General features: G+C 38.2%; 3 protein-coding genes across 5 annotated transcripts; 2 read left to right on the forward strand and 1 right to left on the reverse strand.

The window, feature by feature from the left end:
- Window positions 1-402: 402 nt before the first annotated feature.
- LOC114246294 (putative dimethyladenosine transferase) lies at window positions 403-6,888 on the forward strand. 3 transcript variants are annotated; one of them, XM_028178764.2, is made up of 5 exons: window positions 403-1,234; window positions 1,316-1,502; window positions 2,126-2,429; window positions 2,672-2,893; window positions 6,589-6,888. In XM_028178764.2, the coding sequence occupies exons 1-5, from the start codon at window positions 1,177-1,179 to the stop codon at window positions 6,736-6,738; spliced, it is 921 nt and encodes a 306-aa protein (XP_028034565.2). In that variant the 5' UTR covers window positions 403-1,176; the 3' UTR covers window positions 6,739-6,888. The 3 variants fall into 3 exon arrangements, with proteins under 3 accessions (XP_028034565.2, XP_028034117.2, XP_089583984.1); XM_089727858.1 differs by lacking the exons at window positions 403-1,234; window positions 1,316-1,502; window positions 2,126-2,429; window positions 2,672-2,893 and adding an exon at window positions 3,320-4,381; XM_028178316.2 differs by lacking the exons at window positions 403-1,234; window positions 1,316-1,502; window positions 2,126-2,429; window positions 2,672-2,893; window positions 6,589-6,888 and adding an exon at window positions 3,232-6,582.
- On the reverse strand, window positions 6,755-8,924 carry ND-B17 (NADH dehydrogenase (ubiquinone) B17 subunit). Its single transcript, XM_028178765.2, has 3 exons — window positions 8,576-8,924; window positions 8,406-8,507; window positions 6,755-7,021 (listed from the first exon to the last, which is right to left on the reverse strand). The coding sequence occupies exons 1-3, from the start codon at window positions 8,816-8,818 to the stop codon at window positions 6,884-6,886; spliced, it is 483 nt and encodes a 160-aa protein (XP_028034566.2). The 5' UTR covers window positions 8,819-8,924; the 3' UTR covers window positions 6,755-6,883.
- A 1,639-nt stretch (window positions 8,925-10,563) lies between these two features.
- LOC149503004 (uncharacterized) lies at window positions 10,564-14,632 on the forward strand. Its single transcript, XM_089727467.1, has 2 exons — window positions 10,564-11,145; window positions 14,524-14,632. The coding sequence occupies exons 1-2, from the start codon at window positions 10,799-10,801 to the stop codon at window positions 14,630-14,632; spliced, it is 456 nt and encodes a 151-aa protein (XP_089583593.1). The 5' UTR covers window positions 10,564-10,798.
- Window positions 14,633-14,963: the final 331 nt, after the last annotated feature.

Raw genomic sequence — 14,963 nt, forward strand, 5'->3', positions numbered from 1 at the left:
GGACAGATTTCAACAGATGAGTTATTGTTTGAATGGAATTTAATTAATGGAATTTTAATTATTTACGGAAATACAATTGCAAATTTTATTACAAAATACAAAATACAAAAATAGTTTATTTTCAAAAGTTTGAATGTTTTTTAGGCCAGGTATCTGGAATAAATTGTTCTACGAAATGTCCGAGTCAAAAGAGCGCGTAACTGTTGTGGGATTGCCGAAGGCCCAAGATGCCAATTAAATGGCAGGCACCAGGAAAACGGGACGACTCGTCGGCGGCTGCGGTCATCGCTGTCATCGCCGGACGTTTTGCAGAAGAGCAACCCAGTCAACGGTGTATCGTGTACCAACCCGGTAGGCTCGTTCTGACCCAAATGGGTATCCCGGAATAACAGTGGCACGTCACAGGCTACCGTATTTTAGTGTAGTATCTGACTGTAGTCGTTAATCGTCGATGATCGTCTCTACGACCCGTCAGTCGAGCTTCCTTGGGTTGGTGCCGTGAGTTTCGATGTAATGTTGACCACGCGAACCCCCCTACTCTACCTGGGTGAAGATTGGAGGTCTATTGAGAGTACAAGAGGAGTCGTTTGGCTAGGGCTGTAAATATATCCTCGCACCCGCGGTCTACTCAAGATTTGCCAACCGTCAAGTCCCACACAACAAATAATTTTTTGAAGTATTATTTTAAATTTTATTTAATTATTCATTTAAAAAGTGGTCTACATTTCAATTGCCAAACATAATAAAATTTAAGCTGGAAGGCATTACTGCTTCGCCATAGTTGCGAAGTGTGACACACCCGTTCGGGCCTTCAAATGCCTTACCAATAATTAAAACTCTTTTTTTAGAGATGATTCCCATTAAGCGATATTAATCTTTCATCGCGGAAACTATAAACATGTACATAACATGTAAACATATGTTGATTAATATATTTTTCATATTCAATTCAAGTAATCCGGGTGGCATATGGGCCATGTTTCTTTTGCCCACCCAACTCCAAGTGACAAATCAAACAAATAACAACATATTTTATAACTTCTAACATACATACCCCACATAACCTCAACTCGTGTGATTTTCTTCTTTCTACTTTGATAATATTATACTTATACCATTAACCATTACGTTGTAAATTCATTTATTACTTTGTCAAACTATCGTGTGTCATTAAAAATGCCGAAAATTAAGGCAGAAAAAAAAACGAGAATTCATAAAGAAATTGCTAAACAAGGTACTTACGTTCCTGTAAAATATTTAATTAATTGCCTTAATATAACAACAAAATTAAGTAAAACACAATACTTTTTTTAAGGTATTCAATTTAACAAGGACTTCGGTCAACACATATTGAAGAATCCACTAATAATAACCTCTATGTTAGACAAATCTGGATTAAGGCCTACTGATGTAGCACTTGAGATTGGTCCTGGTACTGGCAATATGACAGTCAAGTTGCTGGACAGAGTAAAAAAGGTATTAGCCTGTGAAATTGATACAAGGTACTTACACCTGTTTCGATCTGATAATCTTACGTCCTTTAATATAAATTTCCATGTATAACAGTAATTTAATTTAGCAGCAATATTCTTAATGCTTTGTTTGTCTTTGAAATAGAACATTCTTTTGTTTTATTGCTTAGGCGTGTGGACGAGTTCACGGGCCACCTGGTGTTAAGTGGCTACTGAAGCCCATAGACATCTACAATGTAAATGCCGCCATCTACCGTGAGATAGGAGTCTAAGGTCTCCGTTTTTACAGTACAACAGCTGTCCACCCTTAAAACCGAAACGCATTACTGCTTCAAGGCAGGAATAGGCAGGATGGTGGTACCTACCTGTACAGAATCACAAGAGAAGTCCTATCATCAGTATTACACAATGTTCTTCACTGTGGAAGGCAATCGAGAACATTTGTTAAGTATTTATTTCATTCGAAAAATTGGTACTTGCCAGCGGGATTTGAAGACCAGTGCATCACTAGATACGAATGCACTGGACGTCTTATCCTTTAGGCCACAATGACTTCAAATGACACTTCAATGAATTGTTTCAGCATTCAACATTGTATAGATAAATAATTTCAATTTAATACATATCTATAAGCAAATTTTTTTATATTTCAGATTGGTTGCTGAACTTCAAAAACGTGTGCAAGGTACTCCTTATCAAGCAAAATTACAAATTTTGGTTGGAGATGTTTTGAAAACAGAATTACCATTTTTTGATATATGTGTAGCAAATATTCCATATCAAATTAGTTCACCTTTAGTGTTCAAATTGCTGCTACACAGACCTTTCTTTAGGTGTGCAGTGCTCATGTTTCAAAAGGAGTTCGCACAGAGATTAGTTGCAAAGCCTGGTGATAAATTGTACTGCAGACTGTCAATAAATACACAATTATTGGCTAGAGTTGATATGCTGATGAAGGTAATATTATTTATTGTAGACTTCTAATAATAATTGTCTTATCAGCTTAGAGCAAACAGATTGGCACAGACTTCAGTCATTTTTGTAGGTGTCTACTGTAATACAGGCTGAGCCTTTCTACCATATTCTAGCTAGTAGAAATAACATAATAATAATCAAAATATGTGTATTGAACAGTTCATATAATATGATGAAAACATTCTCATCAATAATATTCGCTTGATATCATTTTTGTTCAACAGGTTGGCAAGAACAATTTCAGACCACCACCCAAAGTAGAGTCTAGTGTTGTGAGAATAGAACCAAGAAATCCACCTCCGCCTATAAATTTTGTAGAATGGGATGGTTTGACTAGAATAGCATTTGTAAGAAAAAATAAAACACTCTCAGCTGCATTCAAACATGCAACCACAATGGCTGCTTTGGAGAAAAATTACAGGGTCCATTGTTCTTTACACAATAAGGTAAAACTGATTTATGCAGAAAAAAATATTAAATACCTTATTGAATTTATAGTAAATAAACTGAAGGTCTGTAAAATAATATACTAACGGAGGAGTAATTTTTGTTTTGTAATATATATGCATATAATAACATATAATAATAATGTATGTATATATAAAACTACCTTACAACACCTAGTAATTGGCACTCTTAATTTAAAATATGTATATAATCATGAAATGATCTTTCACAAATAAAAATAAAAAAATAAAAAAATTTAAAATATACCATTTTCTGTTCATATTTTTTTTGTAATCTGCTATCAAATTTACAATAATAAATATAATTTTAATATAATTAATTTGAAAAATTGATTAAATTCATAAGATGATAAAAGTAAAAATTAAGAATTAAAAAAAAAAAATTTTTTGAAAAATTAAATAAATTAGTATTAATAATATAATTAATTGGCCGTGTGGTGTCGGCCTCGATAAAAGAATAACACCTCCCCTTCTCCTCCCGTGGGTGTCGTAAGAGGCGACTAAGGGATTATCCAGAGAATGGGCAGCAGCGTTCTCCGAGTATCATAACAGCACACTGCGATCGCCAACCCGCATGCCAAGCGTGGCGATTATGGCAACCCCCCCCCCCCCCCCAACATGGCTGACACAAATAAAAACTGGCCCCCAGTCCCCGGCAGCTCCGCTATTCCTGGCTACGGTAGCGGTCAAGGTAACGGCGGGGCAGGGGGTGCTAAGAATCTCCGGCAGAGATCCGGCTACCATAAAAAACGACGACTGGACCTGGCAACATACAACGTGCGAACACTGCGGACCGATGAGAAGATTGTGGAACTCGAGGAAGAATTGAGCAGGTTACGGTGGGACATTGTGGGCTTATCTGAAGTCCGAAGAGAGGGAGAGGACACGATAACTTTGAGGTCCGGTAACTTGCTCTATTTTCGGGAAGGTGATCATCTGTCTCAAGGCGGTGTCGGATTTTTCGTCCACAAGTCCCTTGTGAATAATGTGCTCAAAATCGAGAGTGTGTCTACCAGGGTGGCGTACCTTGTACTCAGAATCACCAAAAAGTATTCGTTGAAGATCATACAGGTTTACGCTCCGACCTCGGCACACTCCGACGATGAGGTAGAGACTATGTATGAGGACATTTCCAGAGCCATGCATAGCTTTACAACTCACATCACCATTGTCATGGGGGATTTCAACGCCAGACTGGGTAAACGGTCCGAGGGGGAGCTGCGAGTGGGACCATTTGGATTTGGGAATCGAAATCACCGGGGAAACTTACTTGCCGGTTTCTTGGAGAAAGAAGAATTATTTATGATGAACTCTTTCTTTCAAAAACGGAATCACAGGAAGTGGACCTGGATGAGCCCCAATGGTGCCATCAAAAATGAGATAGATTTCATTATGTCGACAAAAAGGCAAATATTCAATGATGTCTCTGTGATCAATATGGTTAAAACAGGAAGTGATCATCGGATGGTAAGAGGCACATTGAACCTCAATATTAAGCTTGAGAGATTCCGACTGATAAGGTCTACGCTCCGTCCAGCACCAGCTCAGATCCAAAGTTCTGGGCACTTTCAGCTCGAACTTCAAAACCGCTTCGATTGCCTAGGAGGCTCCGTGGACGATTACAATGACGGGTTTGTGAATGCTGTCCATACGATTGGTTCAAAGTTTTTTGGAGCCCGTCGTACAAACAGAACCAAAAAACTCTCAGACCCTACTCTCAAACTCATGGAAGAACGTCGCGGAATGATTTTGCAGTCTTCAGAAGATTCCTTTAAATATCGGTCTCTCAACAGACAGATCTCAAAGTCTCTTAAATTTGATCTACGCCGTTTTAATACTGAGCGTATTAAAGAGGCTATAGAACGAAACAAAGGCTCCAAGGTGTTCGCGAGAGATTTGTCTCTTGGGAAAAGCCAGTTGACAAGACTGAAGATCGATGATGGCAGGATCATTTCGTCCAAGCCTGAGCTTTTGAGAGAGGTCGAGAAGTTCTATGGACAGCTATACACATCTACTCGACAACCCGTGGAATATCTAGCAAAGGATCCAAGAGCTAGATTAGTCCGACACTATACCGAAGATATCCCCGACATCAGCCTGTGCGAGATTAGAATGGCTCTCAAGCAACTTAAGGACAACAAGGCACCGGGCGAGGATGGAATTACCGTCGAACTTCTGAAGGCGGGTGGAAAACCAGTCCTTCGGGCCCTACAAAATTTATTTAATTCCGTCATTCTCGATGGGAATGTGCCCCTGGCATGGACCAGAAGTGTGGTGGTACTGTTCTTCAAAAAGGGTGACAATACTCGTTTGAAGAATTATAGACCCATCTCACTTCTGAGTCATGTCTATAAGTTGTTCTCGAGAGTTATTACGAACCGTCTCGCGCGCAGGTTTGATGACTTCCAGCCACCCGAACAAGCCGGTTTCCGAAAAGGCTATAGTACCGTAGACCACATTCATACGTTGCGGCAGATTGTACAAAAGACCGAGGAATATAACCTGCCGCTTTGCTTAGCATTTGTGGACTACGAGAAAGCCTTTGATTCGATTGAAACCTGGGCCGTGTTACAGTCTCTCCAACGGTGCCAAATTGATTATCGGTATATCGAAGTGTTGAGGTGTTTGTATGAAAACGCTACTATGTCAGTCCGAGTACAGGACCGGGCTTCAGAACCTATCCTTCTGCAGCGGGGCGTGAGGCAAGGAGATGTTATTTCTCCGAAACTATTTACCGCTGCGCTGGAAGATATTTTCAAAGTTCTGGACTGGAAAGGACTAGGCATCAACATAAACGGCGAGTACATAACTCACCTTCGGTTCGCCGATGATATTGTGATTATGGCCGAGACCATGGAGGACCTCAGTACAATGCTCAAAGACCTCAGTAGGGCTTCTATCCGAGTGGGTCTAAATATGAACAAAGAAAAAACAAAAATTATGTTGAATGCTCATGTAGCGCCCACTCCAGTAAAGATCGGAGGCTCTACGCTCGAAGTTGTTGACGAGTATATTTACCTGGGACACACTGTCCAGCTAGGTAAGTCCAACTTCGAAAAAGAGGTCAACCGTCGAATCCAGCTCGGATGGGCAGCGTTCGGAAAGCTACGTAAAATCTTCTCATCACAAATACCACAGTGTCTCAAGACGAAAGTCTTTGACCAGTGTGTGTTGCCAGTGATGACATATGGCACTGAGACGTGGTCGCTCACAATGGGCCTTATGAGAAGGCTCAAGGTCACCCAAAGAGCAATGGAGAGGGCTATGCTCGGAGTTTCCCTGCGAGACCAAATCAGAAATGAGGAGATTCGCAGGAAAACCATGGTAACCGACATAGCCCAAAGGATTGCGACACTGAAGTGGCAGTGGGCAGGACACATTGCTCGCGGAACAGATGGCCGTTGGGGCCAGAAGGTTCTTGAGTGGCGACCGCGTACTGGGAGACGTAGCGTGGGTAGGCCTCCCACAAGGTGGGCCGACGACCTATTAAGGTTCGCGGGGATCCGCTGGATGCAGGCAGCGCAGGACCGGTCTTTGTGGCGAGGCTTGGGGGAGGCCTATGTCCAGCAGTGGACGTCCATGGGCTGATAGATAGATAGATATAATTTAATTTGTTCAGATTGTTTATTTGTTTAAACAACTTTTCATTAATGCATTTCTGTTGTTATTTTTAGGAAATCCCTGAGGAATTTGATATTAAGCAAAAAGTACATGAAATATTGACATCCTGTGAAGCTGATCAAATGAGGGCAAGAACAATGGATATTGATGACTTTATGAAGCTATTGCATGCTTTTAATGCAGAAGGGATTCATTTCGCATAAATATTAAAAATAAATGTTTTTGTAACAGCTATTTATTTAAATAAACAAAACGCATTATACTACAACTTTCATAAAGATCAGAAATTGTTATTGATGTTAAATATGTTTAATTTTCTCGAAAACTACACTGTCAATTAAATTGTTTTTAAATAACAGAGCTCTTGAATTTCCTTTCAGCGTAATCAGAATCGGTTTTCTCAGATTTGAATGGGAATCCAGGTTGTCCAGGAAGAACCATTGGTTTGGTTTTTAGTACTCTCCAACCACCCTTCTTTGTCCAGTCCTAAAAAAATATTTTTTTATAGACTGGTATTGACACCCATTTTCTTGGATTTCTTAATAAAAAACATACCAATTAAAATACAAAGTAATTTTTGTAAAAAAAATTATAAAATTGATATTGTTGAATAAAACAGTACATAACTAAAATAAACCACAATTAAAATGAACACTGTCAATAGTTATGGTGTCATGTGTTTATTAACCTTTATGTCTCACATCCAATATTTAATAAATCATATATAATATGTACCCTTGCAGTCTTTGGGTCAAAAGTTTTAGCATTGTCATTTTAGAATTTTGATGAAAAAGCAACTGATATTATTGATTGTAAATAATTGATGTAGCCAAAGCATATTAAAAATAATACTTCATTGCTGGCTTAATCAGTTATTGTTCTTAAACTTCAAATATGAATTGTGAATATTTCAGACTACAAATTCATATTGATCCTCCTCCTCGAATCGTGTTCCTCATGTCTGAGGGTCGTGACCACCATCACCCATGAGCTTCAATCTTAAGATGTTTTTCCACTTTCCCCTGTCCAAAGCGGTGCGGATCTGATCGGACCAACGAGTCGATATTCATATTGATAGACATAAAGAAATCAATTTGCACTGATTATCTAAACCAACTTCATTTAAAAGAGATACTTGTGAAATTGCCTGTAGTCTGTAGCCATTGTGACATCTATTATACTCTAATATTTGTATAAATGGAAATGGTATAAGCAGCTAAGTACTTGTGGCGTAACCTTCACTAATCATTGTTACATTGTCACCTTTAGAACCAATATCTTTGAATCCACTGTAGATTTATGATTATTTCACATGCATCAGTACCTGGGTGATCTGGGTGACCTAATTAGATGGCTGTTATGGTACAATGCTACAAGGATCTCTTTGCTGTTTGAATATGTAAAAATTTTACACTGTTTTACCTATTTAGCCTCTGGTTTTAAGATTTCCACTTTTTTTGCTTAGAATGTGCTATAAGCTGCTAAAGATATATCTAAAATATTCTGTTTCCTAACAATTTCTTTAGCTATTCCATAAATTATTTTATACTAATCAGTTATATAATTGATTTTCAACTGTTTGTCAAATGTCTTTTGTATTTTTTGGTGAATTAGATTTCCAACAGAACTTTCATTGGATAGTAGTCAAACTTCCGTACAATTCATTGGCAGTTATAATGGAAGTTTTACAACTTGATCTTCACAAAAATTTTAAATAAGATGTTCTGTAATTTGCGCTATTCATAATTATTGTGCTGCCAGGTAGTACAGGGGACCTCTAATATAGGAGTACGGACTTAAACAATCTATGATAATAAGCTAATAGTTAAATGTGATAAGAAATTTCATAAGATACAATATTTTTACTTACGTTTCCTAAATATTTAAAGTAGTAATGTGTTGATAGCACAGCCACAGCGATTAAACCAAGTTTTCCAGATATATATCTATAATGTGCAGCACGTTGTTCTCCCTAAAATGAAAATATTTGAAAACTGTTGTTTACATCAACACCTGACAGGTTAAGTTATATAACGTTACCAGCATTGGGGTAAGTTTCGCAAAGAGTACGTCCAAGGGTTTCCGGTAAAAACGACGAATAGGATTAGTACGCTCTCTCCAATATTCTTCCACGTGAACTGGCTCGTGAGCGGCTAAAACTTGATCTTTTAACCATTGCTTACGCCAAGCCCTTTCTGCATCGGTCATACCAAGACATCTTTCCCTTTCACTGGCTACGCGACCAACTATCGTCATAGGTTTAACACCCGCTGTTTGTGCCATTTTTTCGAATAATAGCTACACTTGGTTCTGGAGAAAAAAATGCCTAATTTGTTTTGATAAAAATAAGGTCTTCGTTTTTTTTCTTTGTCAACCTGGACAGGCAAAAGAAAATAGCCCGTAAAGCAACGTTATCATTTTTTCTACCTATTCGTTGGTAGCAAGAGGTTCCGGCTGCGCTCGGACAGGTGGGTGAGCTCACGGGTTCGACCTGAAAGAATTTGTTAACACTAGCCTTAGCAAGAGCTTAGCAGAATCTACTACCGGATCGGAATCACGACCTACTGAGAAGATCCGGCGAGAAATTCAGTGTGCTTTATCTTTGAGTTAGTTCTGTTGGAGTTTAATTAAATATCTAAGTAGCGGCAGGCAACACTTGTTACATGTGAATTGTAAAGTAGGTAACAGCTTTCGAATATTTGAATGCTTATTTAAATGTTTAAAACAGATGATTGTCTTCTCTTCAGTCATGACGAGGACTTTTCATCTAGACACGGACAGTGCAACATCTCAGGGTTTTATAAAAATAAAATAATGTAATAGTGTAAAAAATGTTTTTAATATATGTTAACCATGACGTAGAGCGTTCTAAAAAAGCCCCTCACCTCCAGAACCCAATCCCCACAAATTTAACCGTCCAACAGGTTCGCTTGTCGAACTCTTCATCGTAATCGACGAGTTCGACAAGAAGGAGGAGGTTGCTGATCGGGCTATTTAAGACCCAGTTATATGGACTTATGATGCCTATAGGTTCCTCTATGAATATAAAACCGGGTGGAGTTTATCAGCATGTCCAAACTAAAAATTGAATTTAAATGAAATATACGGCAGAAGAGCGGCAAAATAACAGATAGTCACATAATAAAATTTGAAATTTCAAAGATATAAAATTGGAAATGAAGTAAATGTGCTGTAAGATAGTGCTTATGTTTCGGTCCCCAGTTTCGAACTGCAATAATATATCAACAACCGTACATTAGTACGGTTGTTGATATATTATTGATATATATTATTGCATTATCAACAACCGTACTAATGTACGGTTGTTGATATATTATTGCTGAATTTTTTTTTCTTTTCTTTTATTGCTTGATCGATTGGATGAGTTCACAGCCCACCTGGTGTTAAGTGGTTACTACAGCCCATAGACATCTATAACGCAAATGCGCCACCCACCTTAAGATATAAGTTCTAAGGTCTCAGTATAGTTACAACGGCTGCCCCACCCTTCAAACCGAAACGCATTACTGCTTCACGGCAGAAGTAGGCAGGGTGGTGGTACCTACCCGTGCGGACTCACAAGAGGCCCTACTACCAGTAATTACGCAAATTATAATTTTGCTGGTTTGATTTTTATTACACGATGTTATTCCTTCACCGTGGAAGTCAATCGTGAACAGTTGTTGGATACGTATTTCATTAGAAAAATTAATACCTGCCTGGGATTCTAACACCGGTCATCGCTCATGTTATCGAGCAACACTTCCGGCCTCATAATTAATTATTAGTAATTTCATAATCAAGTAAATAGTTCATTCATATTTCTTTATAGTTATAATATTTTATTGGCACCTTCCGCTTGACAGCTTCCGGCGCAATAAACCTTACGGCGCAATAAGCCTTAATGCTATTTATGTTACATAATTCGATATTATTAAATAATAATTGTATGTAAATAATCAGCAGAATAATTAAGATGAACAATGTTTAATATTACCTACAAAGTTTGTATTTAAATAGGTCAAGATGATTGTATAAATACCGGCGGTTAGCATATCTCGATTGCATTCGTATTCTACCCACCGTAACGTGTACTAAAGAGAATATAATATTTCGTGTGGATGTAAATTGTCTCAATTATCGCCGCCACCCTGAGGATCCGTTTATACTTCAGAAGCGGGATTATGCCAGGCCCATACATTGACGGATTTGAGACCGCTGAGAAACACAGGCGATACAAAAGGCGACGTGTCATCCAAACCGATGCGGAGGTTATTCCAACGTTCCGGCCGGATGAAAAATCTAGCAACGTCAAGGGATGGCTGCACAAGATCGACCAGTTGGAACACGTGTATGGATGGGACAACAAAGACAGATGTCTTCGTGGGTCGGCTAAAGAATGTGCGATACACCGCAACTATACTACACATCTGCGACTGGCTACCACATGGAGAAGAGAAGGTGCTGTTGCTCCAGTTGCAAGAGGGACCGACTTTCAACCGAAGAAAAGTTACGCCTGCCGAAGAGAAGGTCGCGCTGCGAGGTGGGCCATCGCCCGGGACACTACGTCGGCCAGCTGATGGTATGCGGCCAGCTCTTCACACCCAAAAGTGAGTAATGTCTTATTTACAACATACAGCATATGCATAGATTTGCACAAAAAGATAGTGTTAATTAATGGCTCTAGTCTCATTGCATACACAGATACGGGCAGCAAATTAAATATTCTGTGTGGCATATGCTGATAAGTTAAAAAATTAAAGATTAAGTCTTCCGTGGTTACAATGAAAGGTTTTGGAGGCGCATACCCGTCGACCTCTTTAGGAACGTGAATGTTCATATAGACAACATTATTGTGGCTTTGTGGAAATAACGAATTACGACATCGCTGATATAGATTTAATAATCTGAGAATCATGATAAATCAACCTAATATCAATATCACAAAATTCTGTTAAATTCGTGGGTAGTAGTGATACTTTTAATAGTACTCTTAGTGAGATAACATTACATGATAGACTTGTCGAATGTATTTAGGACACAGATGTATAATACCACAGTAAAGTGCTGCTTTGGTACAAGTTTATCTCAATATTAACACTAATGAAACATTTCTTGTGAATTCTATATATTTTGAGCTGGGCTGTATGTCCTATTTTGGGTGGACTTGTAAGGTCGACGGATTGCTTTTTAAAAAATAATTAATATCTGAGACAAAATCATTGAATGGAAATATAATTGATTAATAAGCACGCGTGGAAATTATAACACAAAATCAAACTACTTCAGGATAGAGGCTGCATAAGCTATAAATAAAATCTGTGTGATGTACAACTGATAAAATCTGTGATCTACAACTGATGAAATCTGTGTGATCTACAACTGATGAAATCTGTGTGATCTACAACTGATGAAATCTGTGTGATCTACAACTGATGAAATCTGTGTGATCTACAACTGATGAAATCTGTGTGATCTACAACTGATGAAATCTGTGTGATCTACAACTGATGAAATCTGTGTGATCTACAACTGATGAAATCTGTGTGATCTACAACTGATGAAATCTGTGTGATCTACAACTGATGAAATCTGTGTGATCTACAACTGATGAAATCTGTGTGATCTACAACTGATGAAATCTGTGTGATCTACAACTGATGAAATCTGTGTGATCTACAACTGATGAAATCTGTGTGATCTACAACTGATGAAATCTGTGTGATCTACAACTGATGAAATCTGTGTGATCTACAACTGATGAAATCTGTGTGATCTACAACTGATGAAATCTGTGTGATCTACAACTGATGAAATCTGTGTGATCTACAACTGATGAAATCTGTGTGATCTACAACTGATGAAATCTGTGTGATCTACAACTGATGAAATCTGTGTGATCTACAACTGATGAAATCTGTGTGATCTACAACTGATGAAATCTGTGTGATCTACAACTGATGAAATCTGTGTGATCTACAACTGATGAAATCTGTGTGATCTACAACTGATGAAATCTGTGTGATCTACAACTGATGAAATCTGTGTGATCTACAACTGATGAAATCTGTGTGATCTACAACTGATGAAATCTGTGTGATCTACAACTGATGAAATCTGTGTGATCTACAACTGATGAAATCTGTGTGATCTACAACTGATGAAATCTGTGTGATCTACAACTGTTGAAATCTGTGTGATCTACAACTGATGAAATCTGTGTGATCTACAACTGATGAAATCTGTGTGATCTACAACTGATGAAATCTGTGTGATCTACAACTGATGAAATCTGTGTGATCTACAACTGATGAAATCTGTGTGATCTACAACTGATGAAATCTGTGTGATCTACAACTGATGAAATCTGTGTGATCTACAACTGATGAAATCTGTGTGATCTACAACTGATGAAATCTGTGTGATCTACAACTGATGAAATCTGTGTGATCTACAACTGATGAAATCTGTGTGATCTACAACTGATGAAATCTGTGTGATCTACAACTGATGAAATCTGTGTGATCTACAACTGATGAAATCTGTGTGATCTACAACTGATGAAATCTGTGTGATCTACAACTGATGAAATCTGTGTGATGCACAACTGATGAAATCTGTGTGATGCACAACTGATGAAATCTGTGTGATCTACAACTGATGAAATCTGTGTGATCTACAACTGATGAAATCTGTGTGATGCACAACTGATGAAATCTGTGTGATGCACAACTGATGAAATCTGTGTGATGCACAACTGATGAAATCTGTGTGATGCACAACTGATGAAATCTGTGTGATGCACAACTGATGAAATCTGTGTGATGCACAACTGATGAAATCTGTGTGATGCACAACTGATGAAATCTGTGTGATGCACAACTGATGAAATCTGTGTGATGCACAACTGATGAAATCTGTGTGATGCACAACTGATGAAATCTGTGTGATGCACAACTGATGAAATCTGTGTGATGCACAACTGATGAAATCTGTGTGATGCACAACTGATGAAATCTGTGTGATGCACAACTGATGAAATCTGTGTGATGCACAACTGATGAAATCTGTGTGATCTACAACTGTTGAAATCTGTGTGATCTACAACTGATGAAATCTGTGTGATCTACAACTGATGAAATCTGTGTGATCTACAACTGATGAAATCTGTGTGATCTACAACTGATGAAATCTGTGTGATGCACAACTGATGAAATCTGTGTGATGCACAACTGATGAAATCTGTGTGATCTACAACTGATGAAATCTGTGTGATCTACAACTGATGAAATCTGTGTGATGCACAACTGATGAAATCTGTGTGATGCACAACTGATGAAATCTGTGTGATGCACAACTGATGAAATCTGTGTGATGCACAACTGATGAAATCTGTGTGATGCACAACTGATGAAATCTGTGTGATGCACAACTGATGAAATCTGTGTGATGCACAACTGATGAAATCTGTGTGATGCACAACTGATGAAATCTGTGTGATGCACAACTGATGAAATCTGTGTGATGCACAACTGATGAAATCTGTGTGATGCACAACTGATGAAATCTGTGTGATGCACAACTGATGAAATCTGTGTGATGCACAACTGATGAAATCTGTGTGATGCACAACTGATGAAATCTGTGTGATGCACAACTGATGAAATCTGTGTGATGCACAACTGATGAAATCTGTGTGATGCACAACTGATGAAATCTGTGTGATGCACAACTGATGAAATCTGTGTGATGCACAACTGATGAAATCTGTGTGATGCACAACTGATGAAATCTGTGTGATGCACAACTGATGAAATCTGTGTGATGCACAACAAACAAAAGGTGTGTGATGCACAACAAACAAAAGGTGTGTGATGCACATCAAACTGTGCATCACACACCACACACACATCAAAATTTGCATCATCAAAATGTGTGTGATGTAGATAATACAAGATATAATTACTGCTTAAACATGTAAATTTCAGGTGCCAAACACCAGCGACAAAGCAGGCGCCAATAGCAGCGCTGATCGCCGTGGGACACGGCATACACAGGATGGCCGAATGTTATCGAGCAACACTTCCGGCCTCATAATTAATTATTAGTAATTTCATAATCAAGTAAATAGTTCATTCATATTTCTTTATACTTATAATATTTTATTGGCGCCTTCCGCTTGACAGCTTCCGGCGCAATAAACCTTACGGCGCAATAAGCCTTAATGCTATTTATATTACATAATTCGATATTATTAAATAATAATTGTACGTAAATAATCAGCAGAATAATTAAGATGAACAATGTTTAATATTACCTACAAAGTTTGTATTTAAATAGGTCAAGATGATTGTATAAATACCGGCGGTTAGCATGGTATTTATATCTCGATTGCATTCGTATTCTACCCACCGTAACGTGTACTAAA

Source organism: Bombyx mandarina, chromosome 05, assembly GCF_030267445.1.
Source record: "Bombyx mandarina strain Sakado chromosome 05, ASM3026744v2".
Taxonomy (NCBI): domain Eukaryota; kingdom Metazoa; phylum Arthropoda; class Insecta; order Lepidoptera; family Bombycidae; genus Bombyx; species Bombyx mandarina.

What these genes read in the sequence shown, in the direction of transcription:
- LOC114246294 (XM_028178316.2), top strand. Translation starts at nt 3,533, where the DNA reads ATGGCTGACACAAATAAAAACTGGCCCCCAGTCCCCGGCAGCTCCGCT.
- ND-B17 (XM_028178765.2), bottom strand. Translation starts at nt 8,818, where the DNA reads ATGGCACAAACAGCGGGTGTTAAACCTATGACGATAGTTGGTCGCGTA. An exon ending in CGAAACTTACCCCAATGCTG is followed by an intron (nt 8,508 to 8,575) that starts GTAACGTTATAT and finishes TTTTCATTTTAG; the next exon opens with GGAGAACAACGTGCTGCACA. An exon ending in ACTTTAAATATTTAGGAAAC is followed by an intron (nt 7,022 to 8,405) that starts GTAAGTAAAAAT and finishes ATATTTTTTTAG; the next exon opens with GACTGGACAAAGAAGGGTGG.
- LOC149503004 (XM_089727467.1), top strand. Translation starts at nt 10,799, where the DNA reads ATGCGGAGGTTATTCCAACGTTCCGGCCGGATGAAAAATCTAGCAACG. An exon ending in CCAGCTCTTCACACCCAAAA is followed by an intron (nt 11,146 to 14,523) that starts GTGAGTAATGTC and finishes TGTAAATTTCAG; the next exon opens with GTGCCAAACACCAGCGACAA.